General features: G+C 45.4%; 1 protein-coding gene across 1 annotated transcript in view; it reads left to right on the top strand.

Annotated features, from left to right (window-relative positions):
- Nucleotides 1-26,801, top strand: part of LOC143989183 (L-gulonolactone oxidase-like) — a 195,542-nt gene that overhangs the window by 13,783 nt on the left and 154,958 nt on the right. Inside the window, exon 4 of the mRNA XM_077489222.1 lies at nt 25,742-25,836. Within this exon, the coding sequence (XP_077345348.1) occupies nt 25,742-25,836 (95 nt within the window). The remainder of the gene's footprint in view (nt 1-25,741; nt 25,837-26,801) is intronic.

The following is a 26,801-nucleotide window of genomic DNA, read 5'->3' as shown; positions in this document are numbered from 1 at the left end:
CCTCTACCCCTCTCCCCCTCCCCCACTGCAAATCCCCCCTCCTAGCACAAATTCTCCCCAGTCCTTCATCCTAGCATAAATTCCCCCCCCCCCCCCCAAATTTCAGTTACTAGCACAACTCTCCTCAATCATCCCTACTAGAACAAATACCCTCCCCCCCCAATCAATTCCTGTCCTACCACAAATCCTCTTCCCCCCACTATATTACCTTTTCTAGCACAAACCTGTCAAAATAACCCCTCCCAGCACAAATCTTCTTCCCCTATCCCCCCCATCACAAATCCCCTCAAATCAACACTCCTAGCACATCTCCCCAAATTTCTCCTCCTAGAACAATTCTTATCCCCTGCCGCTTCCCAAATTCCCCCTCCAAACACAAGTCTCCTCCCCCCATCCTCTTAGCGGTGCCCCCCCCACCTCACATGATACCACAGTGCCCAGGGCAGCCGTCACTCCTGCCCACCCCTTGTCCAACATGTCCTGCAAATTGCCTTACTTTCAGTTATATTCCTGTGAGCCATGAATGGTTTCCCGAAAACCTGGCCAGAAAACTTCCATTGAGAGAGATCTGCTGCATCCTGTGTAAAATCTAGGGCAGCCTTTCTCAACCTTTTCAACACAGAGGAATGCTTGAAATAGTTCTCCAGTCTCAGGGAACCCCCTGCTAACAATTAGAAATCTACAACTCATGATACATCAGTGTGATGGTCAGTGGGAAGAATGGTCCTTACACTTGTGGTCATTGGGAAGAATTACCTCCTTACAGATAGCTAAAAAGATCAATGGTGTCGGTGGGAACTTACCTGAGAGGCAGAAATTTCCCAATGTTGAAGGAACTCCTAGCAACCTCTGGAGGAACCCTAGGGTTCCACGGAACCCTGCTTGAGAATCACTGATCTAGGCCAAAGGAACCATTGTGCACACCTCCAACATCTAAGGAATAAGCACTCTTTTAGCCGTGTACACACGGTCGGAGAATCCGTCGGAATGCATCTTATCGGACCGTGTCGTCAGATAATCCGACTGTGTGTGGTATGCATCGGACTGATTCCGTCCGAATCTCCGTCCGACCCAATTTTCCAACATGTTGGAAATATTTCCCGACCAACTGGGCCGGTCGGACGTAATCCGATCATATGTAGAGAATTTTGATCGGACCATGTGCCACGCATGCTCAGATCAAATTCCTACATCAAAGCTATTGGCTACTAGCCTGAATGTTGTCCCATCGTAACGAAATTACTTCATCACGTTCTGAAAGATCGGATTTTTCGACAACTTAGTCCGACCGTGTGTATGCAACAGTTTCGGACACAATCCGTCAGACTAAATCTGACGGACAAAATCCGACGGATTTGGTTGGCAGAATCTCCGACCGTGTGTACAGGGGCTTTCTCTGACATACAACGAGAACTCTTTCCCTCCCTGCTCACCAAGCATGCATGGTTGTATAAAAGAGGGTTGCTAGTGTTGTGCCCAATAGTTCTTGTATCTTATATTCTATAAATCTGAAGGATGATCATTTAAATCTGAATTCCAGGTACAGATTATGTAGCACTGTTACATTGGTTCAGTGGACCATTGTAAGTATACATATTACATATCTGTGGTAACCCTGTGAAAGCGGAGAATCACTGTAGTAGTCACCAGGCATGTATTGGCAATCGGGACTACCGGGAGTTTCCCGGTGGGCCGATGGCTCAGTGGGCCAGTTTTAGTGACAGCCAGTGGCATCGCTAGGGTGGGACTTTTGGGGCTGTAGCCCTGAATCTGTGACCCATAGCCCAGAGTCAGACCAGGAGTCCCCAACTACAGGGTCCCGGCCCATTACCAGGCCATGGGCTCTCTGCAGCCGTGCGGCGGGCAGCATTGGATAGCTGGAGAGTGGGCAGGCAGTCACTGCCTGCCCTCTCTCTGGTGACCCTGATGTAATGAGGGGCTCTCTGAGGAACCTGATGTAAGGGAGATGCTCTCTGGGACCCGGATATAAGGGGGAGGCTCTCTGGGGACCCTGATGTAAGGAGGGGCTCTCTGGGGACCCTGATGTAAGGTGGAGGCTCTCTGGGGACTCTGATATAAGAGGGGCTCTCTGGGGACCCTGATGTAAGGGGAAGGCTATATGGGGACCTTGATGTAAGTGGGGGGCCGTCTGGGGACACTGATGTAAGGAGGGGCTCTCTGGAGACCCTGATGTAAGGGGGGCTCTCTAGTGACTCCGATGTAAGTGGGAGGCTTTTTTTGCGCAATTGCATACAGTTTATATTCTGTTTTTATGAGTGTTTCCAAAATTAAAGTGGGCCGGTCTGGATGAAATCCAGGGCCAAATTTTTGTCCCAGTCCAGCCCTGGTACTCACCACTACTACAGTGATCACATCTGTCTTCCAGATTTGGGTGGAGATCATGGCCCCACTGCCCCGCCTCTTGACCTCATATAATCAGAATACTCCTTGCATTCATTGAGAAAAATGAAAGGCATTATGTTAATGGAACCCTTACCAAGTGAACGACCCCCGTGTGGTTACCACTGTATGTAGTAGGGCAGCCACTCAGCATGGGATCCTGAAGACATCTGCCATCACTGTAGTAGTGGACACTTCACTTTCCAGTTTTTACTCGGATCCTCCAGGTATAGCCAAGCTGATGTAACTATTGTATAAAATACATACGTGGAATTCAGTTCAGAAGTAAAGCTTGTTTTTTCTCCAATGAACAGTGTTTTACAAAATACGGGGGCCACTTTATTGCATACTAAATTTTATTACAAAGGTGAACCTCACCTTAAGACCTCTTTCACACCGGGGCGGTGCGGGCGTTAGCGGTAAAGCACCAGCATTTTTAGCTGTACTTTACTGCTGTTATAGCGCCACTTTTCAGCCACCAGCGAGGCCCTTTTAACCCCCGCTATCAGATGATAAAAGGGTTAATAGCGCCCGTTTTGCGGCGCTGCCGAAGTGCTTGGCAGGCACTGCCCATTCATTTCAATGGGAAGGGGCAGGGGCGGTGGAGGAGCGGTGGCCCTAAAGATGCTGCTTGCAGGACTTTTTTTTCTGTCCTGCAAGCGCACCGCCCCAGTGTGAAACCACTCAGGCTTTCACACTGGGGTGGCTTGAGAGGCGCTTTTCAGGTGCCTTACAGGCGCTATTTTGAGCACCAAAATGCCTGAAAAGTGCCCCAGTGTGAAAGGGGTCTTAAATTAAAACCATAGGCAACATTTTTTTTTTTTTTCATTTTGGATATAGTAAAGCCCCATACACACTATCAGATTTTCTGCTGATTTTTGTCTTCAGATTTACCAAAACCATGTAGTACAAGGGCCTGCCTGATTGCATGCGCATTGAAACTCCTAAGGTTTGACCTCATATTATATGGTTTTGGCAAATCTGAAGACAAAAATCAGCAGAAAATCTGATAGTGTGTATGAGGTTTAAAGGAGGGCTTTAGTCCCTGTCAGATTTTTATTTTCGATCCGTGTCCTATAGGGGATATTTCCATTCACTTCCTGTCCCATAGCCAAAATAGGAAATGCAAGGAAATCCCTACAAATTAAAGGAATTCCTTGGGACCCACCAGGTCACCAGAGCTGATTTCCCCTCTATTACTGTTAATTAATCTATTAATGGGCAGCACAGTGGTGTAGTGGTTAGCACTTTCACCTAGCAGCAGTAGGGCTACTGGTTCAAATCCCAACCATGACAGCATCTGCCTGGAGTTTGCATGTTCTCCCTGTGTCTGCGTGGGTTTCCTCCCACACTCCAAAGACATGCTGGTAGGTTAATTAGACCTTGTCTAAAAAATTGGCCTTAATATGTGTATGTGTATGTGTATGTCAATGTTGTATGTGTTTGTAAGCATGTCGGGACCTTACAGGGTAAAGGACCACACAAGCCACAGATGGACTCTGGTGGCAAGAAAGCACCCTGAGGCGATTCAGTTCACATAGGTAGCGCTATACAAGTCACTTACTGTTCTGAGGACAACCCAAAATTTGGGATTTTCTTTTACTTTCAGTTAATGGGGTAATGGCAAACAGGACAAATAGAGAGGGTGCGCTATAAACAAAAACAGAGCGACAATTTGTAAAAAAAAAGCAATATTTTTTACTTTTTGCTATAATAAATATCCCCCCCAAAAAATCTAAAAAAAAAACTAGTTTTCTCCACAGTTTAGGACGATATGTATTCTTCTACATATTTTTGGTAATAAAAAATCACAATAAGCATATATTGATTGGTTTGCGCAAGAGTTAGAGCGTCTACAAAATAGGGGATAGTTTTATGGCATTTTTATTAAATTTTTTTTATTAGTAATGGCGGTGATCTGCGGTTTTTATCATGACTGCAACATTATGGCGGACACATGGGACACTTTTGACACTATTTTGGGACCATTGTTATTTATACAGCGATCAGTGCTATAAAAATGCACTGATTACTGTGTCAATGACACTGACAGAGAAAGGGCTAAACACTAGGGGGCGATCAAGGGGTTAAGTGTGTGCTAGGGAGTGATTCTAACTGTAGGGGAGGGATGGGCTACCACTGACATGACAGCGATCTCTGCTCCCGATGACAGGGAGCAGTAGATCTCTGTCATGTCACTAGGCAGAACGGGGAAATGCCTTGTGGCACCTCCCCATTCTGCGGCTCTGTGACACAATCGCGGGACACCGGCGGACATTGAGTCCGCGGGAACCATTGGCACGGTCACGCTGTACACGGCCTGCTAGCCCCGCCAATTAAAGGGGACGTACAGGTACGCCCATTTGCCCACCGCTGCCATTGTGCCGACGTATATCGACGTGCAACGGTCGGCAAGTGATTAAGCAAAGCAGCTATGCTTAGCCTAGTGTACATGTGAAAATGAACCTTGAGCTCCATCTACTGTCTAAAAATGATATGCCATATTTCTTATTTACTTGACTAAAACAAAATGTATTAAATGAAAACAAAATGCATTTTTAATTCCCGAAAAAAAAAAAAAAAAAAAAAAAAAAATATATATATATATATATATATATATATATATATATATATATTTATAATAACAGTCTAATTGACTAGTGAGGGGTTTTAATGTCAGGGTTAGAGCTCTCTAGGGACAGGAAGATGGATTCCTCAGGAAAATGCCGAGCATTATAAAACTCAAAGGATTGACCAAGTCCAAATCTCTGGTACAGCACACAAAGAACTGGTCAATATTTAATTGTATTAACAGGGAGGAGAGCCATGTAAAATATACCTTTACAGAAACCAATCTTTAGGAAGCCCGACTCTAGATGTATCATTAATTGGAAATCAAAGTCATTTAAGGGAACACGTTTTTGAGGACCTCTACAACTAATTCAAGAATGTCGCCTGGTCTCTGTGGAATGACAAAAACACTGTCACTGGTCACCCACCCAAACAAATCAAAAAACAACATGTGAATTCCTACTTTAAAATAGACTAAAGAGTATTTGGCTGGGAAAATTTCAACTTTAGATCAGTGCTATACTTCAATTAGCCACAACTCAAGGAACCCCCTTAGCAACCTCTGGAGGAACTTTAGGTTACCACACAATTCTGGATGAGAATGGCTGGGCTGGGCTCAAGCTAAGTGCCAGTGCCATCTCAAAGGTTGCTTAGTGCTTCACAGATCTTTGTCCCTTACGTTTGCCACAGATGTATCATTTTTCGATTCCTCCATCTACACAAATGAGGTGGATAGAAGAATCCTCCCCACTAGGACATTGTATTCTGACAGCGGAAGTCTCCCATTGGCTGCAGCCACTGATCGAGAAAAAATTTCCAATAAGCTAGTTGGATCATTAGATCAACTTCTGTCTAGCGAGAGTGACCACACTTTGATCCGCCCCTTTGAACCAGTTGAATTTTGACCCATCTATGGCCAACTTTAGTACAACGGTATATTTCAGTTAGCCACAGCTCAGACAACCCCTAGCAGCCTTTTGAGGAACGCTAGGTTTCCATAGAACCCTGGCTGAGAATGGCTCTGTTACACTAAAGTGCCTTGAAAAAGTATTCATACCCCTTGACATTTTCCACATTTTGTCATGTTACAACCAAAAACGTAAATGTATTTTATTGGGATTTTATGTGATAGACCAACACAAAGTGGCACATAATTGTGAAGTGGAAGGAAAATGATAAATGGTTTTCAAAGTTTTTTTTTACAAATAAATATGTGAAAAGTGTGGTGTGCATTTGTATTCAACCCCCCGGAGTCAATACTTTGTAGGATCACCTTTTGCTGCAATTACAGCTAAGTCATTTTGGGGATGTCTCTACCAGCTTTGCACATCTAGAGAGTGACATTTTTGCCCATTCTTCTTTGCAAAATAGCTCAAGATCTGTCAGATTGGATGGAGAGCATCTGTGAACAGCAATATTTGAGTCTTGCCACAGATTCTCAATTGGATTTAGGTCTGGACCTTGACTGGGCCATTCTAACACATGAATATGCTTTGATTTGGCTGTATGTTTAGGGTTGTTGTCCTGCTGGAAGGTGAACTTTCGCTCCAGTCTCAAGTCTTTTGCAGACTCTAACAGGTTTTCTTCTAAGATTTCCCTGTATTTGGCTTTATCCATCTGCCCGTCAACTCTGATCGGCTTCCCTGTCCCTACTGAAGAAAAGCATCCCCACAACATGATGCTGCCACCACCATGTTTCATGGTGGGGATGATGTGTTCAGAATGATGTGCAGTGTTAGTTTTCTGACACACATAGCATTTTGCTTTCAGGCTAACCAGAGCACCTTCTTCTACATGTTTGCTGTGTTCCCCACATGGCTTCTCACAGAATGCAAACAGGACTTCTTATGGCTTTCTTTCTACAATGTCTTTCTTCTTTCCACTCTTCCATAAAGGTCAGATTTGTGGAGTGCACGACTAATAGTTGTCCTGTGGACAGATTCTCCCACCTGAGCTGTGGATCTCTGCAGCTCCTCCAGAGTTACCATGGGCCTCTTGGCTGCTTCTCTGATTAATTCTCTCCTTGCCCGGCCCATCAGTTTAGGTGGACGGCCATGTCTTGGTAGGTTTGCAGTTGTGCCATAAGCTTTCCACTTTTGTATGATGAATTGAACAGTGCCCCGTGAAATGTTCAAAGCTTGGGATATTTTTTTATAATCTAATCCTGCTTTCAACTTTATCCCTGACCTGTCTGGTGTGTTCCTTGGCCTACATGATGCTGTTTATTCACTAAGATTCTCTAATAAACCTCTGAGGACTTCACAGAACAGCTGTATTTATACTGAGAATCAATTACACACAGGTGGACTCTATTTACTAATTGGGTGACTTCTGAAGGCAATTGGTTCCACTAGATTTTAGTTATGGGTATCAGAGTAAAGGGGGCTGAATACAAATGCACAACACACTCTTCAGATTTTTGTAAAAAAAAATTGAAAACCATTTATCATTTTCCTTCCGCTTCACAAGTTTGTGATACTTTGTGTTGGTATATCACATACATTCCCAATAAAATACATTTACATTTTAGGTTGTAACCTGAAAAAATTAGGAAAATGTCAAGGGGTATGAATACTTTTTCAAGGCACTGTATATTATATAGTATAAGTCATCTCACAAGCTATTAAGTGATTCATGGATATCCAGCTTGTCCAGCAACAGGGAAGGAAGTAAGTGTCCCTCATAGAGATACCACCCCTTCAATGGGTATTTAGCGCTCGCCCCCTAAGGGGCTTGCTGATCTTCCCCAGGTTCCTTTCCCAATCTAGTAGAAGATTTAGGCCATGGGTGCATGCTGGGGGAGCATATACATAGTTGGGGCAGGCCATTTGCTTTCTCTCCTTCTCTGGGCTGAGGCCTAGGAAGTTTCTGTTGAATGGAGCTCTGCTGTTTGGCCCAAAAGCCTGGTTTGGGGCCTATGTGGGCTGAAGTGGTCATGAAGTTGTCCTTCCAGGTCTGGAAGAAGTTGTGCCAAAGAGGACACCCAGAGGAAGCCATTTGCTCTAGAGAACCAGGAAAAAGGCTGGTCTCTCAGAAGGGTCTGGTGACCCACATGGAGGATGCACTGAAATTTGTGAACGTGCTTATAGTTTTGCCAGGTCAACTTAAAGGTTCTGACACTGTGAAGCTGAATATTGATCTGGATCTGGAGAGTCTGTAAGTGATCTGCTGCGGTATCTGGAACCTATAACCCTCACCTCCTTAAAGGGGTTGTAAAGGTTAATTTTTTATTTTCTACATAGGTTCCTTTAAGCTAGTGCATTGTTGGTTCACTTACCTTTTCCTTTGATTTCCCTCTTAAATGTTTTTTTTCTTTGTCTGAATATCTCACTTCCTGTTGCTCCTCAGTAAACTTCACACCATCATTCGAGCGGTGGTTAGTCAGCCAGAACAGCTTACTGAACAGCTTACTGAGGAGGAACAGGAAGTGAGAAATTCAGACAAAGAAAACAAATAAAAAAACATTTATAAGGGAAATCAAAGGAAAAGATAAGTGAACCAACAATGCACTAGCTTAAAGGAACCTATTTAGAAAATAAAAAACAAACCTTTAAAACCCCTTGAAATATTCTGCAATAAAACTTTAAAGAGATAAAAGTGACCAGTGCCCAATAGACTTTCTTGGGCCCCCCAGTTTAGCTATAGACTCTGGGGTGAAATACTAGCCTGCCCCTGCCTCTGGAGATGCTATCCTGCTTTTCGGGTATCAGAGGGGTGCTACAGTATGTTGTCTTATTTCTATATCTAATACTGCATTGCACCCAAAGATAACTCTCTGTAGGCACCATTCTTGGTGGCACTTGTTTCCAACATTTCTCGCATTCTGCCTTAACATGTTAACACGTCTGATTTCAGACAAGACTCACGTAGTCCTCAAATCTTCCATGAAATGATTCGGCCTGTGAACCATCTCTTCCAAAAATGAGTTCCTTTTTCTGAAGAACTTCTTTAAAACTGGCTTCATGTTGAAGAACATCTTGATTAATACAACCCATCCCTCTCATATCATTTCTTTGAGGGATTAACAAGTTTTCCAGATGAGCAAGTGCAGCTGATATGCTTCACGGAGAGGAGCCCGACGTGTTCCCGCTGAAAGAATTCTCCTTTTATCACAGGGAAAAGATTACTCCCTTCTCACCTCACTTCTATTCAAACACAAGATTCCATTTAATTTGACATTTTATTCAATTACATCCTTTGGTTTCAATCATTTCGTCTGGTCGCCATAAATCCGTCTTAGCGAGTAAAGCCTTTCTGCTCACACAAAGGCTCAGACTAAAAGTCCCCACTTGTTTGTGGAAGAGATTTAAATCACTCGTTTTAAATGTAAGGGGTGCCCACCCCTCTGTGCTTCAACGACGACGAGGATATGACTTGAGCTATCCACCATGAATTCAATGAAGGTGCGGTACGTGTCCAATTACAATAATCCATTGCCGGGATGGAGAGATTGCCAGTTGGTATCGGATTAAAAAAAAAAGGAACTATGGTTTAAAAAGCAGCAAGTCAACTCAAAGTAGATGTAAATCCTATCTGAATCACATTTAGCTTGGTACGGCTCTGCTTATCATGTACAACTTTCTGAAGACCTTTTCTGACACTTTTTTTTTTAAATGTAACAATCAGTATTTTTTGCTAGAAAATGTCTCAGAACCCCCAAACATTTTATATATATATATATATATATATATATATATATATATATACAGTGCCTTGCGAAAGTATTCGGCCCCCTTGAACTTTTCAACCTTTTGCCACATTTTAGGCTTCAAACATAAAGATATAACATTTTAATTTTTTTTGTGAAGAATCACCAACAAGTGGGACACAATTGTGAAGTGGAACGAAATCTATTGGATAATTTAAACTTTTTTAGCAAATAAAAAACTGAAAAGTGGTGCGTGCAAAATTATTCGGCCCCTTTACTTTCAGTGCAGCAAACTCACTCCAGAAGTTCAGCGAGGATCTCTGAATGATCCAATGTTGTCCTAAATGACTGATGGTGATAAATAGAATCCACCTGTGTGTAATCAAGTCTCTGTATAAATGCACCTGCTCTGTCATAGTCTCAGGGTTCTGTTGAAAGCGCAGAGAGCATCATGAAGACCAAGGAACACACCAGGCAGGTCCGTAATACTGTTGTGGAGAAGTTTAAAGCCGGATTTGGATACAAAAAGATTTCCCAAGCTTTAAGCATCCCAAGGAGCACTGTGCAAGCAATCATTTTGAAATGGAAGGAGTATCAGACCACTGCAAATCTACCAAGACCTGGTCGTCCCTCTAAACTTTCATCTCAGACAAGGAGAAGACTGATCAGAGATGCAGCCAAGAGGCCCATGATCACTCTGGATGAACTGCAGAGGACTACAGCTGAGGTGGGAGAGTCTGTCCATAGGACAACAATCAGTCGTACACTGCACAAATCTGGCCTTTATGAAAGAGCGGCAAGAAGAAAGCCATTTCTCAAAGATATCCATAAAAAGTCTCGTCTAAAGTTTGCCACAAGCCACCTGGGAGACACACAAAACATGTGGAAGAAGGTGCTCTGGTCAGATGAAACCAAAATCGAACTGTTTGCCCACAATGCAAAACGATATGTTTGGCGTAAAAGCAACACAGCTCATCACCCTCAACACACCATCCCCACTGTCAAACATGGTGGTGGCAGCATCATGGTTTGGGCCTGCTTTTCTTCAGCAGGGACAGGGAAGATGGTTAAAATTGAGGGGAAGATGGATGCAGCCAAATACAGGACCATTCTGGATGAAAACCTGTTGGAGTCTGCAAAAGACCTGAAACTGGGACGGAGATTTATCTTCCAACAAGACAATGATCCTAAACATACAGCAAAATCTACAAAGGAATGGTTCACAAATAAACGTATCCAGGTGTTAGAATGGCCAAGTCAAAGTCCAGACCTGAATCCAATCGAGAATCTGTGGAAAGAGCTGAAAACTGCTGTTCACAAATGCTCTCCATCCAACCTCACTGAGCTCGAGCTGTTTTGCAAGGAAGAATGGGCAAGAATTTCAGTCTCTCGATGTGCAAAACTGATAGAGACATACCCCAAGCGACTTGCAGCTGTAATCGCAGCAAAAGGTGGCTCTACAAAGTATTAACGCAAGGGGGCCGAATAATCTTGCACGCCCCACTTTTCATTTTTTTATTAGTTAAAAAAGTTTCAAAAATCCAATAGATTTCGTTCCACTTCACAATTGTGTCCCACTTGTTGGTGATTCTTCACAAAAAATAAAAATGTTATATCTTTATGTTTGAAGTCTGAAATGTAGCAAAAGGTTGAAAAGTTCAAGGGGGCCGAATACTTTCGCAAGGCACTGTATATATATATATATATATATATATATATATATATATATATAAAATCACATTTAATAGTTTGTTATAAAATTTTGCAAACAGGTCATTTTTCTTCTTCATTGAAATGCGCTGATGAGGCGGCACTGGTGGGCACTGATAGGCTTCACTGGTGGGCACTGATAGGCACAGGTAAGGCGGCACCGATAGGCTCAGATAAGGCAGTACTGATGGGCACAGATAAGGCGGCACTGATGGGCAAAGATGGGCACAGATAAGATGGCATGGATGGGTGGCACGGATAGGTGGCACGGATGGGTGGCACTGATGGGCACTGATAGGTACCACTGATAGATGGGACTGATGGGCACTGATAGGTGGCTCTGATAGGTGGCACTGCTGGGCGGCACTGATGGGCACTGGTAGATGACACTGATGGGCATGGATATGTGGCACTGAGGTGCAGCACTGTTGTTGAGGCAGATTGTGGGCACTGATGGGTGGCATTGTGGGCACTGATGGGTGGCACTGATGGGTGGCACTTTTGCCTATACTTAGGTAGCACTGGCAGGGGGCAGGTGGGCACTGATAAGCTGGCGCCAGCTCGCCGTGATCGGGACTAAAGTCCGTCTCACGGCCGCCGGTGATCGGATTTTTTTCTCCTTGCGCTGTTAGCACGAGGAGGAAAAATAGCCGGTTAACGGCTCTGTTGTCATCACATGATCAGCTGTCATTGGCTGACAGCTGATCACGTGGTAAGGGGTCGGGATCGACCCCTTACTCCGATCTGTGATCAGGCAAGTCTCATAGACTCGCTGATCACAGAGTGTGCCGGCAAAGCAGGTCCGCGCTGTAGCCATCATTCGGCTATAGCGCGGATCTCTAGTGGTTAATATAAATATGATGTTATTCTGAGTAAATAGATACCGAACGTGTCACGCTTTAAAATTGCACACATCCGTGCAAACGGCGATAAACGATGTACATTTTACTATCCAAAGGCAATGTTTTAAAAGCCTTTACAGGTTACCACTTTAGATTTACAGAAGAGGTCTGGTGTAATGTTCCATACACATGATTGGACTTTCCGACAAAAAAAAAAAAAACTTGGATTTTTGTTCGAAAGGTGTTGGCTCCAACTTGTCTTGCATGCACACGGTCACACAAATGTTGGCCAACAATTACGAATGTAATAGACGTACTAGATGTACGTGAGATCTCCATTACGAATGCTAGTTTTGCAAGACAGTGCGCTTCCGGCTCGGACTTGATTCCGAGCATGCGTGGACTTTTGTGCGGCGGACTTGTGTACACACGATCGGAAAGTCAGACAACAAACATTTGTTGGCGGAAAATTTGAGAACCTGCTAGCCAACATTTGTTAGCGGAAAGTCCGACAACACATGTCCGGTGGCGCATACACATGGTCGGATTGGCTTTTGCGCTATAATTTATTTATTTATTTATTTGCACTGTCCCTTTAATTTTTAATTTTTTTTATCACATTTATTGCTGTCGCAAGGAATGTGACAGCAAAAGCCATGTGACAGGTCCTCTTTATGGAGAAATCTGGCATCTATAAGACCCCAGATCCCTCTTCTGCCCTTAAAAGCATTTGAAACAACAAGTTTGGTGTATATCAGGGATATGCAATTAGAGGACCTCCAAGCTGTTGCAAAACTACAAGTCCCATCATACCTCTGCTTCTGTGTGTCGTGCTTGTGGCTGTCAGTGTCTTGCTATGCATCATGGGATTTGTAGTTTTGCAACAGCTGGAGGTCCGCTAATTGCATATCCCTGGTGTATATAAATGCTTTTGATTTTTTGAAAATGGCGCTATTTATATCCATTGGCCATTGTCCATGGCCATTGTCAGGCCATCACTTCCAGGTTATCATAGCCCAGAGCTGAACAAAGCCATCAGGTCTTTGGTTGGCTCTCTGATCAGGATTCCCGGTGGCATGGGAGATCCCGGAAAAGCCGCGGAAGGCAGCGGGAGGGGGCGTCCCCTTGTAAAAGCAATCCAGTTGCTAGTTAGCTGTTAGGGTTGCTTTTACAAAAGAGCCGATTGTTGGTTCTCGAAAAAATTATAACCACCAGTTGATCGGCTTTTTCTCACTCGCATCTGACAGACGCAAGTAGAGGAGAGCAGATCGGTGGCTCTCCTGACGGGGGGGGGGGGGGGGGTCTGCGATGATTATTTATCAGCGCAGCTCCCCCTCGGATGCCCCCACTAGACCACCAGGAGAGCCGCCAGGACCACCCGGGAAGGGGGGGCAACATGTGGATGGCCAGGTATGTACCCCATGGCCATCCACATGTGCAAATTATGCCCAATCTGTGCCAATTAGTGCCCACAAATGGGCACTGACTGGCACCATTATATAACATGATGCCCAGCCAGGGGCGGGCTGGGCCGGGGGGCAGGGTGGAAATCTCCCCCCAGGCCGTCTAACTTTTAATCAAAACAGGCTGTTTGCTGACATATTTTTTTTTTTTTTTGAGGAAGTCGGCCGCTGATTGGCTGTGTTGCTGCTGCGCTGCATTCTGGGAGTTGTAGTCTGGTGGGTAGAGACTGGAGGGAACTGAGCAGCAAAGCAGGTAACTTCTATTCCCGGCAGGGAGACCCATCACTTCACAGGGGGGCCGGTCAGCCAGCAACTTCAAGCTATCATTCTCCTACTGGCTGCTCTCCTATAACCTCTCTCTCCTTCCAGGACACATCACGTTTGTTTCTGTTCAGATTCTTTCATTTATTCCAGGCTGATTTCACTCATGCTTCATCCCCCTCCCCCTCCCTCTGTGTACTCATCTCTCCTGGTCGGTACAATCTTGCTGTAGGTAAGTCAGACTCTCCTTGCACCAATCCACTTATCTTTTTCCCATTCATTTTATCTTCTCTCCTGTTTTGTAATTCTGCTCTCCTCATATAAATCACTGTAGCCTCTCAGCTCTGGGCATTCCACACATGTACTTGGGCTGACACCCTTTCCATCCCAGCTTACTTTTGCCTAATACAATAGTTCTGTCAGAATCATGCCTCAGTCTAACACATGCAGCCCCTCACTCTCCATTAACTTATACTACAGAATTTGGGCTTTTTCACACTAGTGCAGTGACTGGCATTTTTCCACACTGAAAAAAATACCAGTCACTGCTAGAGCACATAGAATACAACTGTTCTCTATGTGCTCCATTTACACTGCAGTACCGTCCAGAGGTGCAGTGCAGTAAGCTGCAATAATATACAGTAATTCTACATTTTATCGCAGTGCACTGGATGGCACTGACATAGTTATCAATCAGTCCTTCTCAAACTGACAGAAATGCAGCAGCATTTTTTTTTTCCTTCCAGTGACCCCACAGCATGTCACAAACATTATGGCACTATTACCCCCATTCCCTCTTCCACCTGGGGGGGGCGCAGTTTGCTATCTTTGCCTGGGCACTGGATGACCTTGTCCCCGCGTTACACAGAGGGATCACCTGCAGAAAAGACTCGGGAATGGTACAGTACATGATGTCCTGCTGGCCATTCCCTGTGGGTCCTGCTGGAACTAATCATGGCCTGTTGGCAGTGGCGGCTGGTGCTAAAATATTTTGGGGGGGGGGGGGGGCAAACTGAAAAAAATGTGAAAAAAAAAAATTATTCGCAGCCACTGTGCCAATCAAATGCTGCCAGTGTGACAGTGTGCCACCCGCTTGCCTTCTGCCCTGCACTTGCCCTGTCTTGTGGGGCAGCAGGTGACAACGAGTGGGTCCTTCATGCGTCTCCTGCACTTCTTTTCCTCCCGTCCTCTCCTCCCATCAGGCGTCCAATAGCGGCGCCTGTTGTTTCAGCCAATCAGGTGACAGGTAACATGACCTGAGCAACCTGATTGGCTGTGAGCCAGGTCAGTGTTAGGAAAGCAATGTCTTCGGTTCTCTAACACACCAATAAGTAATCGGCAAACGCACAGCAGTGCCCGCTGTTTTCCCTTTTGGAAGCCTATTAGAGCCCATGGCTCTAATCAGGAAGCCTATTTGAGCCTATGGCTCTAATCAGGCATTTCCAAAGAAACTCCACCGCTGTCAGGGGAGGGCTGACAGCCTTAGGCCTGGGGGGCAAGTCCAGTCATGTGGCCCACTTTAACCCCAAATAAGTTCACTATCTATGCCCACCTTGTATTACAAGGTTACCCATGGCTAGTGGCCAGCAGAGCCCTACAGGCCATGATAAGCTCCCAGCAGGACCTACAGGTGCATGGCCAGCTCCCAGCCTGTGGGTCCTGCTGGGCACTGGCCATAGCCAGCTCCCAGTAGGACCAACAGGCAGCGGTGGTGCGTCCATAAAGGCGCATGAGCGCTGCCCCCCTGTCACTCGCTCTCTCACATAGATAGATTGCATGAATCTATATATGGTTGCTGCTGCCGCCCCCTATTCATGTGCCTGGTCCTTTGTTGGAGCGCCATGCATATGAATTACAGCGGTGGAGTTTCTTTGGAAATGCCTGATTAGAGCCATAGGCTCAAATAGGCTTCCTGATTAGAGCCATGGGCTCTAATAGGCTTCCAAAAGGGAAAACAGCGGGCACTGCTGTGCGTTTGCCGATTACTTATTGGTGTGTTAGAGAACCGAAGACATTGCTTTCCTAACACTGACCTGGCTCACAGCCAATCAGGTTGCTCAGGTCATGTTACCTGTCACCTGATTGGCTGAAACAACAGGCGCCGCTATTGGACGCCTGATGGGAGGAGAGGACGGGAGGAAAAGAAGTGCAGGAGACGCATGAAGGACCCACTCGTTGTCACCTGCTGCCCCACAAGACAGGGCAAGTGCAGGGCAGAAGGCAAGCGGGTGGCACACTGTCACACTGGCAGCATTTGATTGGCACAGTGGCTGCGAATAATTTTTTTTTTTTCACATTTTTTTCAGTTTGCCCCCCCCCAAAATATTTTAGCACCAGCCGCCACTGCCAACAGGCCATGATTAGTTCCAGCAGGACCCACAGGGAATGGCCAGCAGGACATCATGTACTGTACCATTCCCGAGTCTTTTCTGCAGGTGATCCCTCTGTGTAACGCGGGGACAAGGTCATCCAGTGCCCAGGCAAAGATAGCAAACTGCGCCCCCCCCCAGGTGGAAGAGGGAATGGGGGTAATAGTGCCATAATGTTTGTGACATGCTGTGGGGTCACTGGAAGGAAAAAAAAAATCCTGCTGCATTTCTGTCAGTTTGAGAAGGACTGATTGATAACTATGTCAGTGCCATCCAGTGCACTGCGATAAAATGTAGAATTACTGTATATTATTGCAGCTTACTGCACCGCACCTCTGGACGGTACTGCAGTGTAAATGGAGCACATAGAGAACAGTTGTATTCTATGTGCTCTAGCAGTGACTGGTATTTTTTTCAGTGTGGAAAAATGCCAGTCACTGCACTAGTGTGAAAAAGCCCAAATTCTGTAGTATAAGTTAATGGAGAGTGAGGGGCTGCATGTGTTAGACTGAGGCATGATTCTGACAGAACTATTGTATTAGGTAAAAGTAAGCTGGGATGGAAAGGGTGTCAGCCCAAGTACATGTGTGGAATGCCCAGAGCTGAGAGGCTACAGTGATTTATATGAGGAGAGCAGAATTACAAAACAGGAGAGAAGATAAAATGAATGGGAAAAAGATAAGTGAATTGGTGCAAGGAGAGTGTGACTTACCTACAGCAAGATTGTACCGACCAGGAGAGATGAGTACACAGAGGGAGGGGGAGGGGGATGAAGCATGAGTGAAATCAGCCTGGAATAAATGAAAGAATCTGAACAGAAACAAACGTGATGTGTCCTGAAGGGAGAGAGAGGTTATAGGAGAGCAGCCAGTAGGAGAATGATAGCTTGAAGTTGCTGGCTGACCGGCCCCCCTGTGAAGTGATGGGTCTCCCTGCCGGGAATAGAAGTTACCTGCTTTGCTGCTCAGTTCCCTCCAGTCTCTACCCACCAGACTACAACTCCCAGAATGCAGCGCAGCAGCAACACAGCCAATCAGCGGCCGACTTCCTCAAAAAAAAAAAAAAAATATGTCAGCAAACAGCCTGTTTTGATTAAAAGTTAGACGGCCTGGGGGGAGATTTCCACCCTGCCCCCCGGCCCAGCCCGCCCCTGACCGCTGTAATTCATATGCATGGCGCTCCAACAAAGGACCAGGCACATGAATAGGGGGCGGCAGCAGCAACCATATATAGATTCATGCAATCTATCTATGTGAGAGAGCGAGTGACAGGGGGGCAGCGCTCATGCGCCTTTATGGACGCACCACCGCTGCCTGTTGGTCCTACTGGGAGCTGGCTATGGCCAGTGCCCAGCAGGACCCACAGGCTGGGAGCTGGCCATGCACCTGTAGGTCCTGCTGGGAGCTTATCATGGCCTGTAGGGCTCTGCTGGCCACTAGCCATGGGTAACCTTGTAATACAAGGTGGGCATAGATAGTGAACTTATTTGGGGTTAAAGTGGGCCACATGACTGGACTTGCCCCCCAGGCCTAAGGCTGTCAGCCCTCCCCTGTGCCCAGCAATGCCACCCATCAGTGTCATCAGTGCTGCCAATCAGTGTCATCAGTGCCACCCATCATTGTCTATCAGTGCCACCCATCAGTGTCTATCAGTGCCACCTATCAGTGCCCATCAGTGCCCACCTATCAGTGAAAATCCGTGCCACCCATAAGTACCCATCAGTGCCGCCTATGAGTGCCCATCAGTGCCCCCTATGAGTGCCCATCAGTGCTGCATACCAGTGCTGCATACCAGTGCCACCTATCAGTGCCGCCTATGAGTGTCCATCAGTGCCACCCACCCGTGCCCATTAGTGCCGCCTATCAGTGCCCATCAGTGCCGTGAGTGTCACCTCCTCAGTGCCACCTCATCGGTGCCCATCAGTGCCGCCTTATCAGTGCAGTCTTATCAGTGCCCGTCATTGAAGAAAAAACTTACTTATTTAAAAATAATTTTAACAGAAACAAAGAAAAACTTTTTTTGCGCAAAAAATATAAACTTCAGAGCTGATCAAATACCACCAAAAAAAGCTCTATTTGTGGCAACAAAATGATAAAAAATTTAGTTTGGGTACAGTGTAGCATGACCGCGCAATTGTCATTCAAATTGCGACAGCGCTGAAAGCTTAAAATTGGGCTGGGCAGGAAGGTGTCTAAGTGCCCGGTATTGAAGTGGTTAAACAGGCCATAGTAGCATGAGGTTCAGTGTCTCCCCCAGGAACAAACAAAGCACGGTTTGCATGTAATCACAGTGGAAGAGAGCCACCGGCGGCTTGCATGCACGCCCCCTACCTGTAATGCCCCATACGCACAAAAAAAGTCAGATCGGATTATTTTGTTGGAAAATACGATCGTGTGTGGGCTCTATCTGACTTTTTCCGTTGGAATTTCCGACGGAAAAAGTTTCAGAGCTGGATCTAAAATTTTCTGACAACAAAACCCGATCCGACTTTTTCCGATCACGTGTAGAGAATTCTGACGGACAAAGTGCCACGCATGCTCAGATTACGAGACTAAAGCTATTGGCTACTGACCTCTTTATAGTCCCATCGTACGTGATTTACGTCACCTCGTTCTGAACCATCGGATTTTCCGACAACTTTGTGCGACCGTGTGTATGCAACACAAGTCTCGGCCAAAATCCGTCAGAAAAAATCCAAACGGATTTTGTGGTCGGAATGTCCGACCGCGTGTATGGGGCATAAGTGTCAGATCGCGTACTGTATATATGCGCGACTTGGCGCACAGGTGCCGCCCTGTAGCAGTAAAACTGCTATAAATCGGGCCTGAAGTGGTTAATGTTTTACTTTTGGGTTTAATACCGCTTTAAATCACCGTTTCTGCAGCAGTGGACGGTGTTCACAGATCACCAGGTTACTGCCAAGGAGCATATTTCACATCTGGTGTATTTCAGGACATTATTAAATACATCCCGCCGCCCCCCCCCCCCCATTAGGTAAATTGTTATCCTTCTAGATTTTCAGGTTAGAAAATGGGGGTTTTCCCCTTTGTCAAAAAACGAAGAACGTGCCACAAGTGCGATTTGGAGAGTTGCTATAAGGGAGGGAGCACCACTGCTGCAACATTATTGCTTGAAGTAATTCTCTTTTATTATGTTTATTCCTTGTGATTTGGAGAGCACTCAATGCAGGTGTAGGCTATTACTGCAGACTGGATGCCGCTACCATTATGTTAGCACGGCGGCTATAAAACACGGTAGAGGCGGCGGCAGTTGGCTCATCAGGGGCTCGTAATTGGGCAGATGTTGCTCTTGACATGAAGCGGTTTTCAGATGTCTACGTATTCTTCACTTATTGTCCCCGAGCCAGAATGGCTGCTGCGTTATCAGCAAGAGATGAGCCATCAGGGTCGAAGTGGCGGCAAATGTTCTAAATTGCGGCGGAGAATTACTTTGATTTACACAAAAATAAATAAAATATCAGTTCTGGAGAAAAGGCAGTACAGAGGAATGTCACATTATCTACTATAACAAGTCACAAGTTCGGTAAAATTAAGTAAAAAAGTTTCCACCGCTTTGTGACTGACCGGTCCGGCGAACGACAGCTCTTATAAAGAAAGGGGTGGGGTCTCCTGAGTGATTTCATATCCGTGTATGGTAAAAGTGTCGTGTGTGGGGGGGTAGAGTGTAATCCAATTCAGACCTTAAGGAGGTACCATCCCTGAAAGCTGAAAGAGCAAATATAAAAATATATAGTTGTTTTGGACTTTAAGTGTACCTCCTTGGGTCTAATAAACAATTATATAAATCCATCAATTATATAAAAATGAAATATCTTTATTCAAAATATTACACAATTTTTTTTTAAATGTTGTTTTAAAAAAAAAAAAAAAATTGCCAAACTAGTTGTCCAGGGTGATGTTGTCCTGGCCTTGAGATCTGATTTTTAAAGCCAAAGCGTTTCCTGGGTTGACTCGCTTCATCAGGGTCTCAGATCCTGTTAGATACTGCAACAGTGTACAAGAAAAATCACATATAAAAGAATTAATATTTAACAGCAAGTCACATTACATGTTATATAATATCAAGTTGTGAGAACACTTGGTGAATAATATCTTAAAGAATTCTTTCAATTGCTCCCCAAACCAGAGGTCCATCTCCTAGTATTTTCCACCACCTCAGGTAGGGTGCAAGCCACCTCTCAATATTCCCAGATGGAGGGAGGATGAGAAGGGAGGTCGAAAATACCAATAAAACTATGAGCATAATCCCAAAAAATGGGGGGTTCTTTAGCATTTGGATTTAAACTTTGTATAGAAATATCACCAAAGCAACAACACCTATACTAACTGAGACTTTTTGCTGCTTGTCTTCCTTTCATTTATTGGATACCTGCTAAAGAACCCCCCCTATGTTGAGGGCAAGTGGTCTGATATTGTTAAAGGGGGCTTCCAGATTCCGATAAGCCCCCCGCCCGCAGACCCCGACATCCACCGGCCAGGGTTGTCGGGAAGAGGCCCTTCAACATGGGGACACGGTGCTTTGGGGGGCACCCTTGTTGAGGGCAAGTGGTCTGGTATGGTTCGGGGGGCACTCGCTCATCCCCCCCTTCCTGGCCTGCCAGGCTGCTTTCTCGGATAAGGATCTGGTATGGATTCTTTTAATTCAATTTTGGTGTGGCGTTCCCCTTAAACTCTATACCAGAGTATATAGGGTTCCCATTAACCACTTCAATACACTGTATTATATACTCTGCACTGTATTATATACTCTGCACTACATTATATACGCTACACTGGCTGCACTATATACTCTGTACTGGATTATATACACTACACTGACTGCATTATATACTGTGCACTGCGTTATGTACACTACACTGACTGCACTATATACTCCGCACTGTATTATATACACTACACTGACTGCACTATATACTCTGCACTGTATTATATATACTACACTGACTACACTGTATTATATATTCTGCACTGACTGCACGCTCCACTAACTACCCTGCCTAATGCCTCTCCATTCATAAACACTATACACGGCCGCCGTGTAAGCAGCCTTATATAGTGTGGGGCGTGGACTTGCACCCTGCCTTTGGCCAATCGTGGCTCTCACTGTACATCGCACAGTGATTGGCTAAAGCATACAGGCCAGGTGCATGCTTTGGCCAATCAACAGCCTTCAATGCATTTTTGTGATTTTGCAGTGCATTATCGGGCGATCGTCCTGCGAGCGCCCCATATGTTTGTTTATTCTACGTTCGACTCAAACATCGTTCCCATCTCTAGAGGGACCCTGGGTAGGAATGGCTGCTCTAGGGAAACCCTGGATAGGAATGGCTGCTCTCGAGAAATCCTGGATAGGAATGGCTGCTGTAAGAAGATTGGGAAAATTTAATTGTCTCTATGCCTATAAACCAGATTTTTTAACTCTAATGCCCCGCACACACGAGCGGAATTTGGATGGTTTTTCCAACGGAATTCCGCTCAAGCTTGGCTTGCATACATACGGTCACACAAAAGTTCTCGCAACTTTCGACCGTCAAGAACGCAGTGACATACAACACCACGACGAGCTGAGAAAATTAAGTTCAATGCTTCCGAGCATGCGTCTAATTGTTTCCGAGCATGCGTAGGAATTTCGCGTGTCGGAATTGCTACAGACGATCCAAATTCTCGATCGGAACTTTTTCCATCGGAAAAATAGAGAACCGCCTCTCAGTCTTTTGCTGGTGGAAATTCTGCCAGCAAAAGTCCGGTGGAGCATACACACGATCGGAATTTCCAACCAAAAGCTCTCATCGGACTTTTGCTGGTGGAATTTCTGATCGTGTGTATAGGGCAGTGATGGCGAACCTTGGCACCCTAGATGTTTTGGAACTACATTGCCCATGATGCTCTGGCACTCTGCAGTGTACTGGAGCATCATGGGAAATGTAGTTCCAAAACATCTGGGGTGCCAAGGTTCGCCATCACTGGTATAGGGCATGAGTAGAGATCTCGGGTGAAACTCTTCTTCTCCTGCACCATGTTTCTGATCAGTATACTGTATGTCCTACTTTTATCTTATTGGTTTTAAACAGTCCTAGCAACTGATGATTTCAGAGGCAATTGACTTGGCGGAATTTGTATATCTGCAACATGTGATTTAGTCGTCATTTGTCTGCCATGTATGTTGTAGTAGCTCAGTTGGTAATGTTTCTATAATCACATGTCTAGGGGCTCTGCAGACATGTAAACTTTCCACAAGATTCAGTTCAGATTGCAGCTACGACCCTTTTTTCATACACATTTGAAATTCAGATCCCAAAGCTGATGAAGCATGAGAGAGGGCACTTTCAGCACCCTTGCACACAAACCCAAAGGGAAGTATTCACCACACATTGAAGTCTGCATGAGTGGCAATGACTTTCCCCCACCCTCCAAATGTTTCTTATGCCAACTTTTACTGTTTGAAAATATTAGGGACATTAACGCATTTAAATTGCCGGCGTTGATGAAACGTGAAAAGCATATTTGTAAGACTGCAGAAGAAACTTTTTGTTCTTGGATGAAGTGGATGAAGAAATTACTAATGAGGCATGCAAGCACACAGATAGTTGACATGGGGCTCTAAACTTGCAGCACCGATATTTATCTAGCACAGTGGATGGAAATTTTCTTGATATAGGGGAGCCTTGAGTGTAGACCTAGACATCACAATACGGCCACACATAATACATGAATGCAGGGCCGGGGCTACCACTAGGCAAACTAGGCAGCCGCCTAGGGTGCAATGCTACCCAAGGCACCTGGCCACTGGTGTTCCTACTCTCTTCTCTCTGCAGAAAGCAACTAAGTCTCAGTATCAGCAGGCAGCCGACCTCTCCATTCGCACATAGTGTCAGAGGCAGCAGAGGACTGTGTCTGTGTCCCGATTCCCAAATTAATGGAAGCAAGAAAACATTAATCGATGGGCACCAGTAGGCTGCATTGATGGGCATTGATGAGGCTGCATTTGATGGTCGCTGGTGAAGTTGCACTGATGGGTTCAGGTAGGCTGCATTGATGAGCGCAGGTGGGCTACATTGATGGGGTCTAGTAGGCTTCAATTGATGGGCGCTGGTGAGGCCCTCAACTTGCAGAACTCAGAGAAACCCAAAATAAATCAATTACAGCACAAATAAATACAGAAGAGCCAAAGATCTAAATTTGCCTTATGAAACCTAGCAGCATAAGTAGGAGAGTGCTACACTCTGTATATTAACTACTACAAGAATGTTATGTTCGCTGGCTTAAGTAAGCACATAGGTAAAGAAAGTATGGGGGTCCCAAGGGCCATCCAATAAGTACCTAAGGACTGCATGTGGCCCCCCTGTTATAAGGGAATTGATTTGTTGCCAGCAATGGTCATGCTGGCCAATGTCACCTCCCGACCTCCTCTAACCAAAGCTAAAGTGTTTGGGTTTGGCTTGAAGAAAAGGTGTCAACCCTTCTTTCCATCAACCTCTGCCCCCAGCTCTCCCAGCCCCAGATTATAAAGGGACCCAGCTAGCCCCATCCATAGTATCCACCCAGGCAGGGTCATCTTTAACCACTTTCAGACCGGACCATTTTGCTACCATTTTGTTACAGGAACAGAATAGGGTACCATGCCCCTATAATTTGGGGGAACTCCATTATCTTGCTTACTCACATGCTCCTGACCTGAGACCCATCTCACAAAATAAATAAAAAGCCACACAATCAGCCTTTTTTTACGTTTAACTGTAACTGCAATGAGGTCCACAGTTCTTTCCAACATGAATTCCCTACTGCCTCTTTGCACCTGACATTGGCAACACAGAACAGTTCGAATTCAACTTACACATGGGGATACTGACCAGCACATCCAGTTCCTCACTGTAGAACCCCTTAGACAGGTTCTCCATTGGGACCTATATCGGGCCTACCCTTAAGGACTACCAGCCTACATGTCCTGTAGTCAACTTAGGGTTGCCACCCATCCAGGATTCACCCGGACAGTCTGGGTTTTGAATCATGTGTCAGACCGCTTGAAACTGGAACACATTATTTAGACCAGACCGTGGCTCCCCAAGTAACTGAATACCACAACCACCAAGTGCATAGGTGTGCACATGGGCCAGGTACATCCTAATCACCAGAGTTGCCAACAGTCCAGAGTGCTGGCTGCAGTAAGGTGACTCAGATGTAAAGGGTGCTTTGCGGACTCTGATGTAAGGGGTGGGGGCTTTGCGAACCCTGATTTGAGGGGGAATGCTGGGAGCTGTGATGTAAGTGGAGGCTTTGGTGAACAGAAATCCCCTTACATCAGAGATCCTTTTTACACCAGAGTCCACAGCATTTCCCCCCTGGTTGTGCACAGCTAAAGTGTTTGGGTTTGGCTTGAAGAAAAGGTGGCAACCCTTCATCCCATCAACCTCTGCCCCCAGCTCTCCCAGCCCTAGATTATAAAGGGACCAAGCTAGCCCCATCCATAGTATCCACCCAGGCAGGGTCGTCTTTTATATTGATTGGACCTTGGGCAAATTTTTCCTTGGGCCCCCTTACATGCAATTTCGCTCTCCACATGCTTTGAGACATACAATAAATAGCAGCTAGATTCAAAATCAGTTTACTGAATCAGATCAGGTAGCGATTGCGATTGATTGTCAGAGGTTACAGTGTATTATTACTGCTCACTGACTGGTTACTAGAGGTTACAGCACACATTATGGGTCACTGTTTATTTTCTAGAGGTTACAGCACATGACTTCTGATTGTTTGGTTGCTAGAGATTACTGTACATCAATACCGCTCACTGGTTGATTGCTAGAGGTTACTGTACATTATTACTGCTCACTGATTGGTTTCTAGAGGTTACTGCACATTATTACTGCTCACTGATTGGTTCCTAGAGGTTACTGCATATCCTTACCACTCAATGATTGGTTGCAAGAGGTTGGTGCATAGCATTACTGCTCACTGATTGGTTGCTTGAGGTTACAGCACATCATCTCCTCCCTGCCTGCACACCATGGACTGGGGAGGTGAGGGGACCCATCAATAGACAGAAAACTCCTAGGAATGCTGGGATCAGTGGCAGTGTTGGGGGAGGGGATGGGATTAGTTATGAAACAGTACACTGTGGCAAATTATGAATCATGTAGAGCACAGCTGGGCAGCATTAGTAACAGAACTTCCCACTCAGATATCGGGACACAGCACGGGACTAAAACTTCAAGGAATAAGAGAATTTAAACCAGGATAGTTGGCAATTATGAGGCAGCTGCTTTGAGCTCCACGATAATGATGGGGCTCAGGACAGCTGCACCTTTTGCCCTGTCTTAAAAAACGGTCCTGCACCCAGGGGAAGATTTTCCCCAACAAAGGGTTGTGAACCTCTGCTTACACCTGGGTAACAGACTAGGCCCCATGGCTCCAGCATGGCAGAATACATGGATGTGACTCCTTGCACTTTATACTCCAGGTGGACCAAGAGAAGAAGCAGATAACGGTGGAGGCCGGCATACTGCTGAGTGAGGTGAATGAGGTCCTTACCAAGAATGGAATGGCCTTGTCAAAGTAAGTACAGCAGCCATAGTTCTTACTTTACCGTTGTGTGTTTCTGGGATATATGTCACAGGGTTTCAGGTGGTTGCAGACCACATATCAAGCCCCAAGGGCTTCCAGTGTTCACCGTTAATATGACTCCATCCGTTAAAGCAGAACTCCAGCCAAAACATAACAATATAAAACAGCCCCTTAAATATCAACAAGAGCAGCTGCTCACGCAATATTCCCCTCCAGTCCAGAGATTTCAACCATAGTACTTTTTTTCTGGGACTAAATGTCCTCAGTCTTATGGCCAGCATCGTTCAGTCCACTTCCTATGAGCCCAGCTCCTTCTGGATCCACCCCAACCCAGGACTGGTCGGTGAAAAGAGAAGCAGCACAGTGGTGCGCTCATCTCTCCACCACTTTTCTCTCTCTTCCTATCAGCATGCTCTTTGTCAGCACAAATGCTCCTTGTGCTGCTTCTTTCTCTCACACTCCAACCCTGCTGTATAGGAACTGCATGAGGCTGACACGGTTAAATTCACCCACTTACACTGCTTCTAATAAGAAAAAATACATGTAATTATATATTAATCTATACAGAGCTGCACTAATGTGTGTCTTTTATATCCGCCTAAAGTTTAGCTGCACATGGAACAGTCGCTGGCGATGCAGACAAAAGAACATTTTCAGTAGTATCACCCTACTTCTTTTTATAAGGTGTCACAGAAAAAGGGAGTGAGGGAAAATCTTCCCAATGGGGTCACAGACAGAAATAAAGTCCGAACACTAATTTTAAGTCTTTCCCACTCCTTTAAAAACGAATCAAAGCTGAAATCCATACATATATTAAATTATTTTGAATCATTTAAACATCATTAATGTCATTTTTAAATGCAAGCAATGTAAGTGACCTGGTATCGTCTTTTAGCAATGTCTGTATAACTGAGCTCAGACTGGGGGAGGGGACTGGGGGAGGGTAGCCAATCAAT

This window comes from Lithobates pipiens, unplaced genomic scaffold, assembly GCF_037356315.1.
Source record: "Lithobates pipiens isolate NorthernLeopardFrog02 unplaced genomic scaffold, aLitPip1_a1.2 Scaffold_18, whole genome shotgun sequence".
Classification (NCBI taxonomy): domain Eukaryota; kingdom Metazoa; phylum Chordata; class Amphibia; order Anura; family Ranidae; genus Lithobates; species Lithobates pipiens.
Note: the sequence above shows the minus strand (reverse complement) of the source record. Positions and strands in the feature narration are given on the sequence as shown.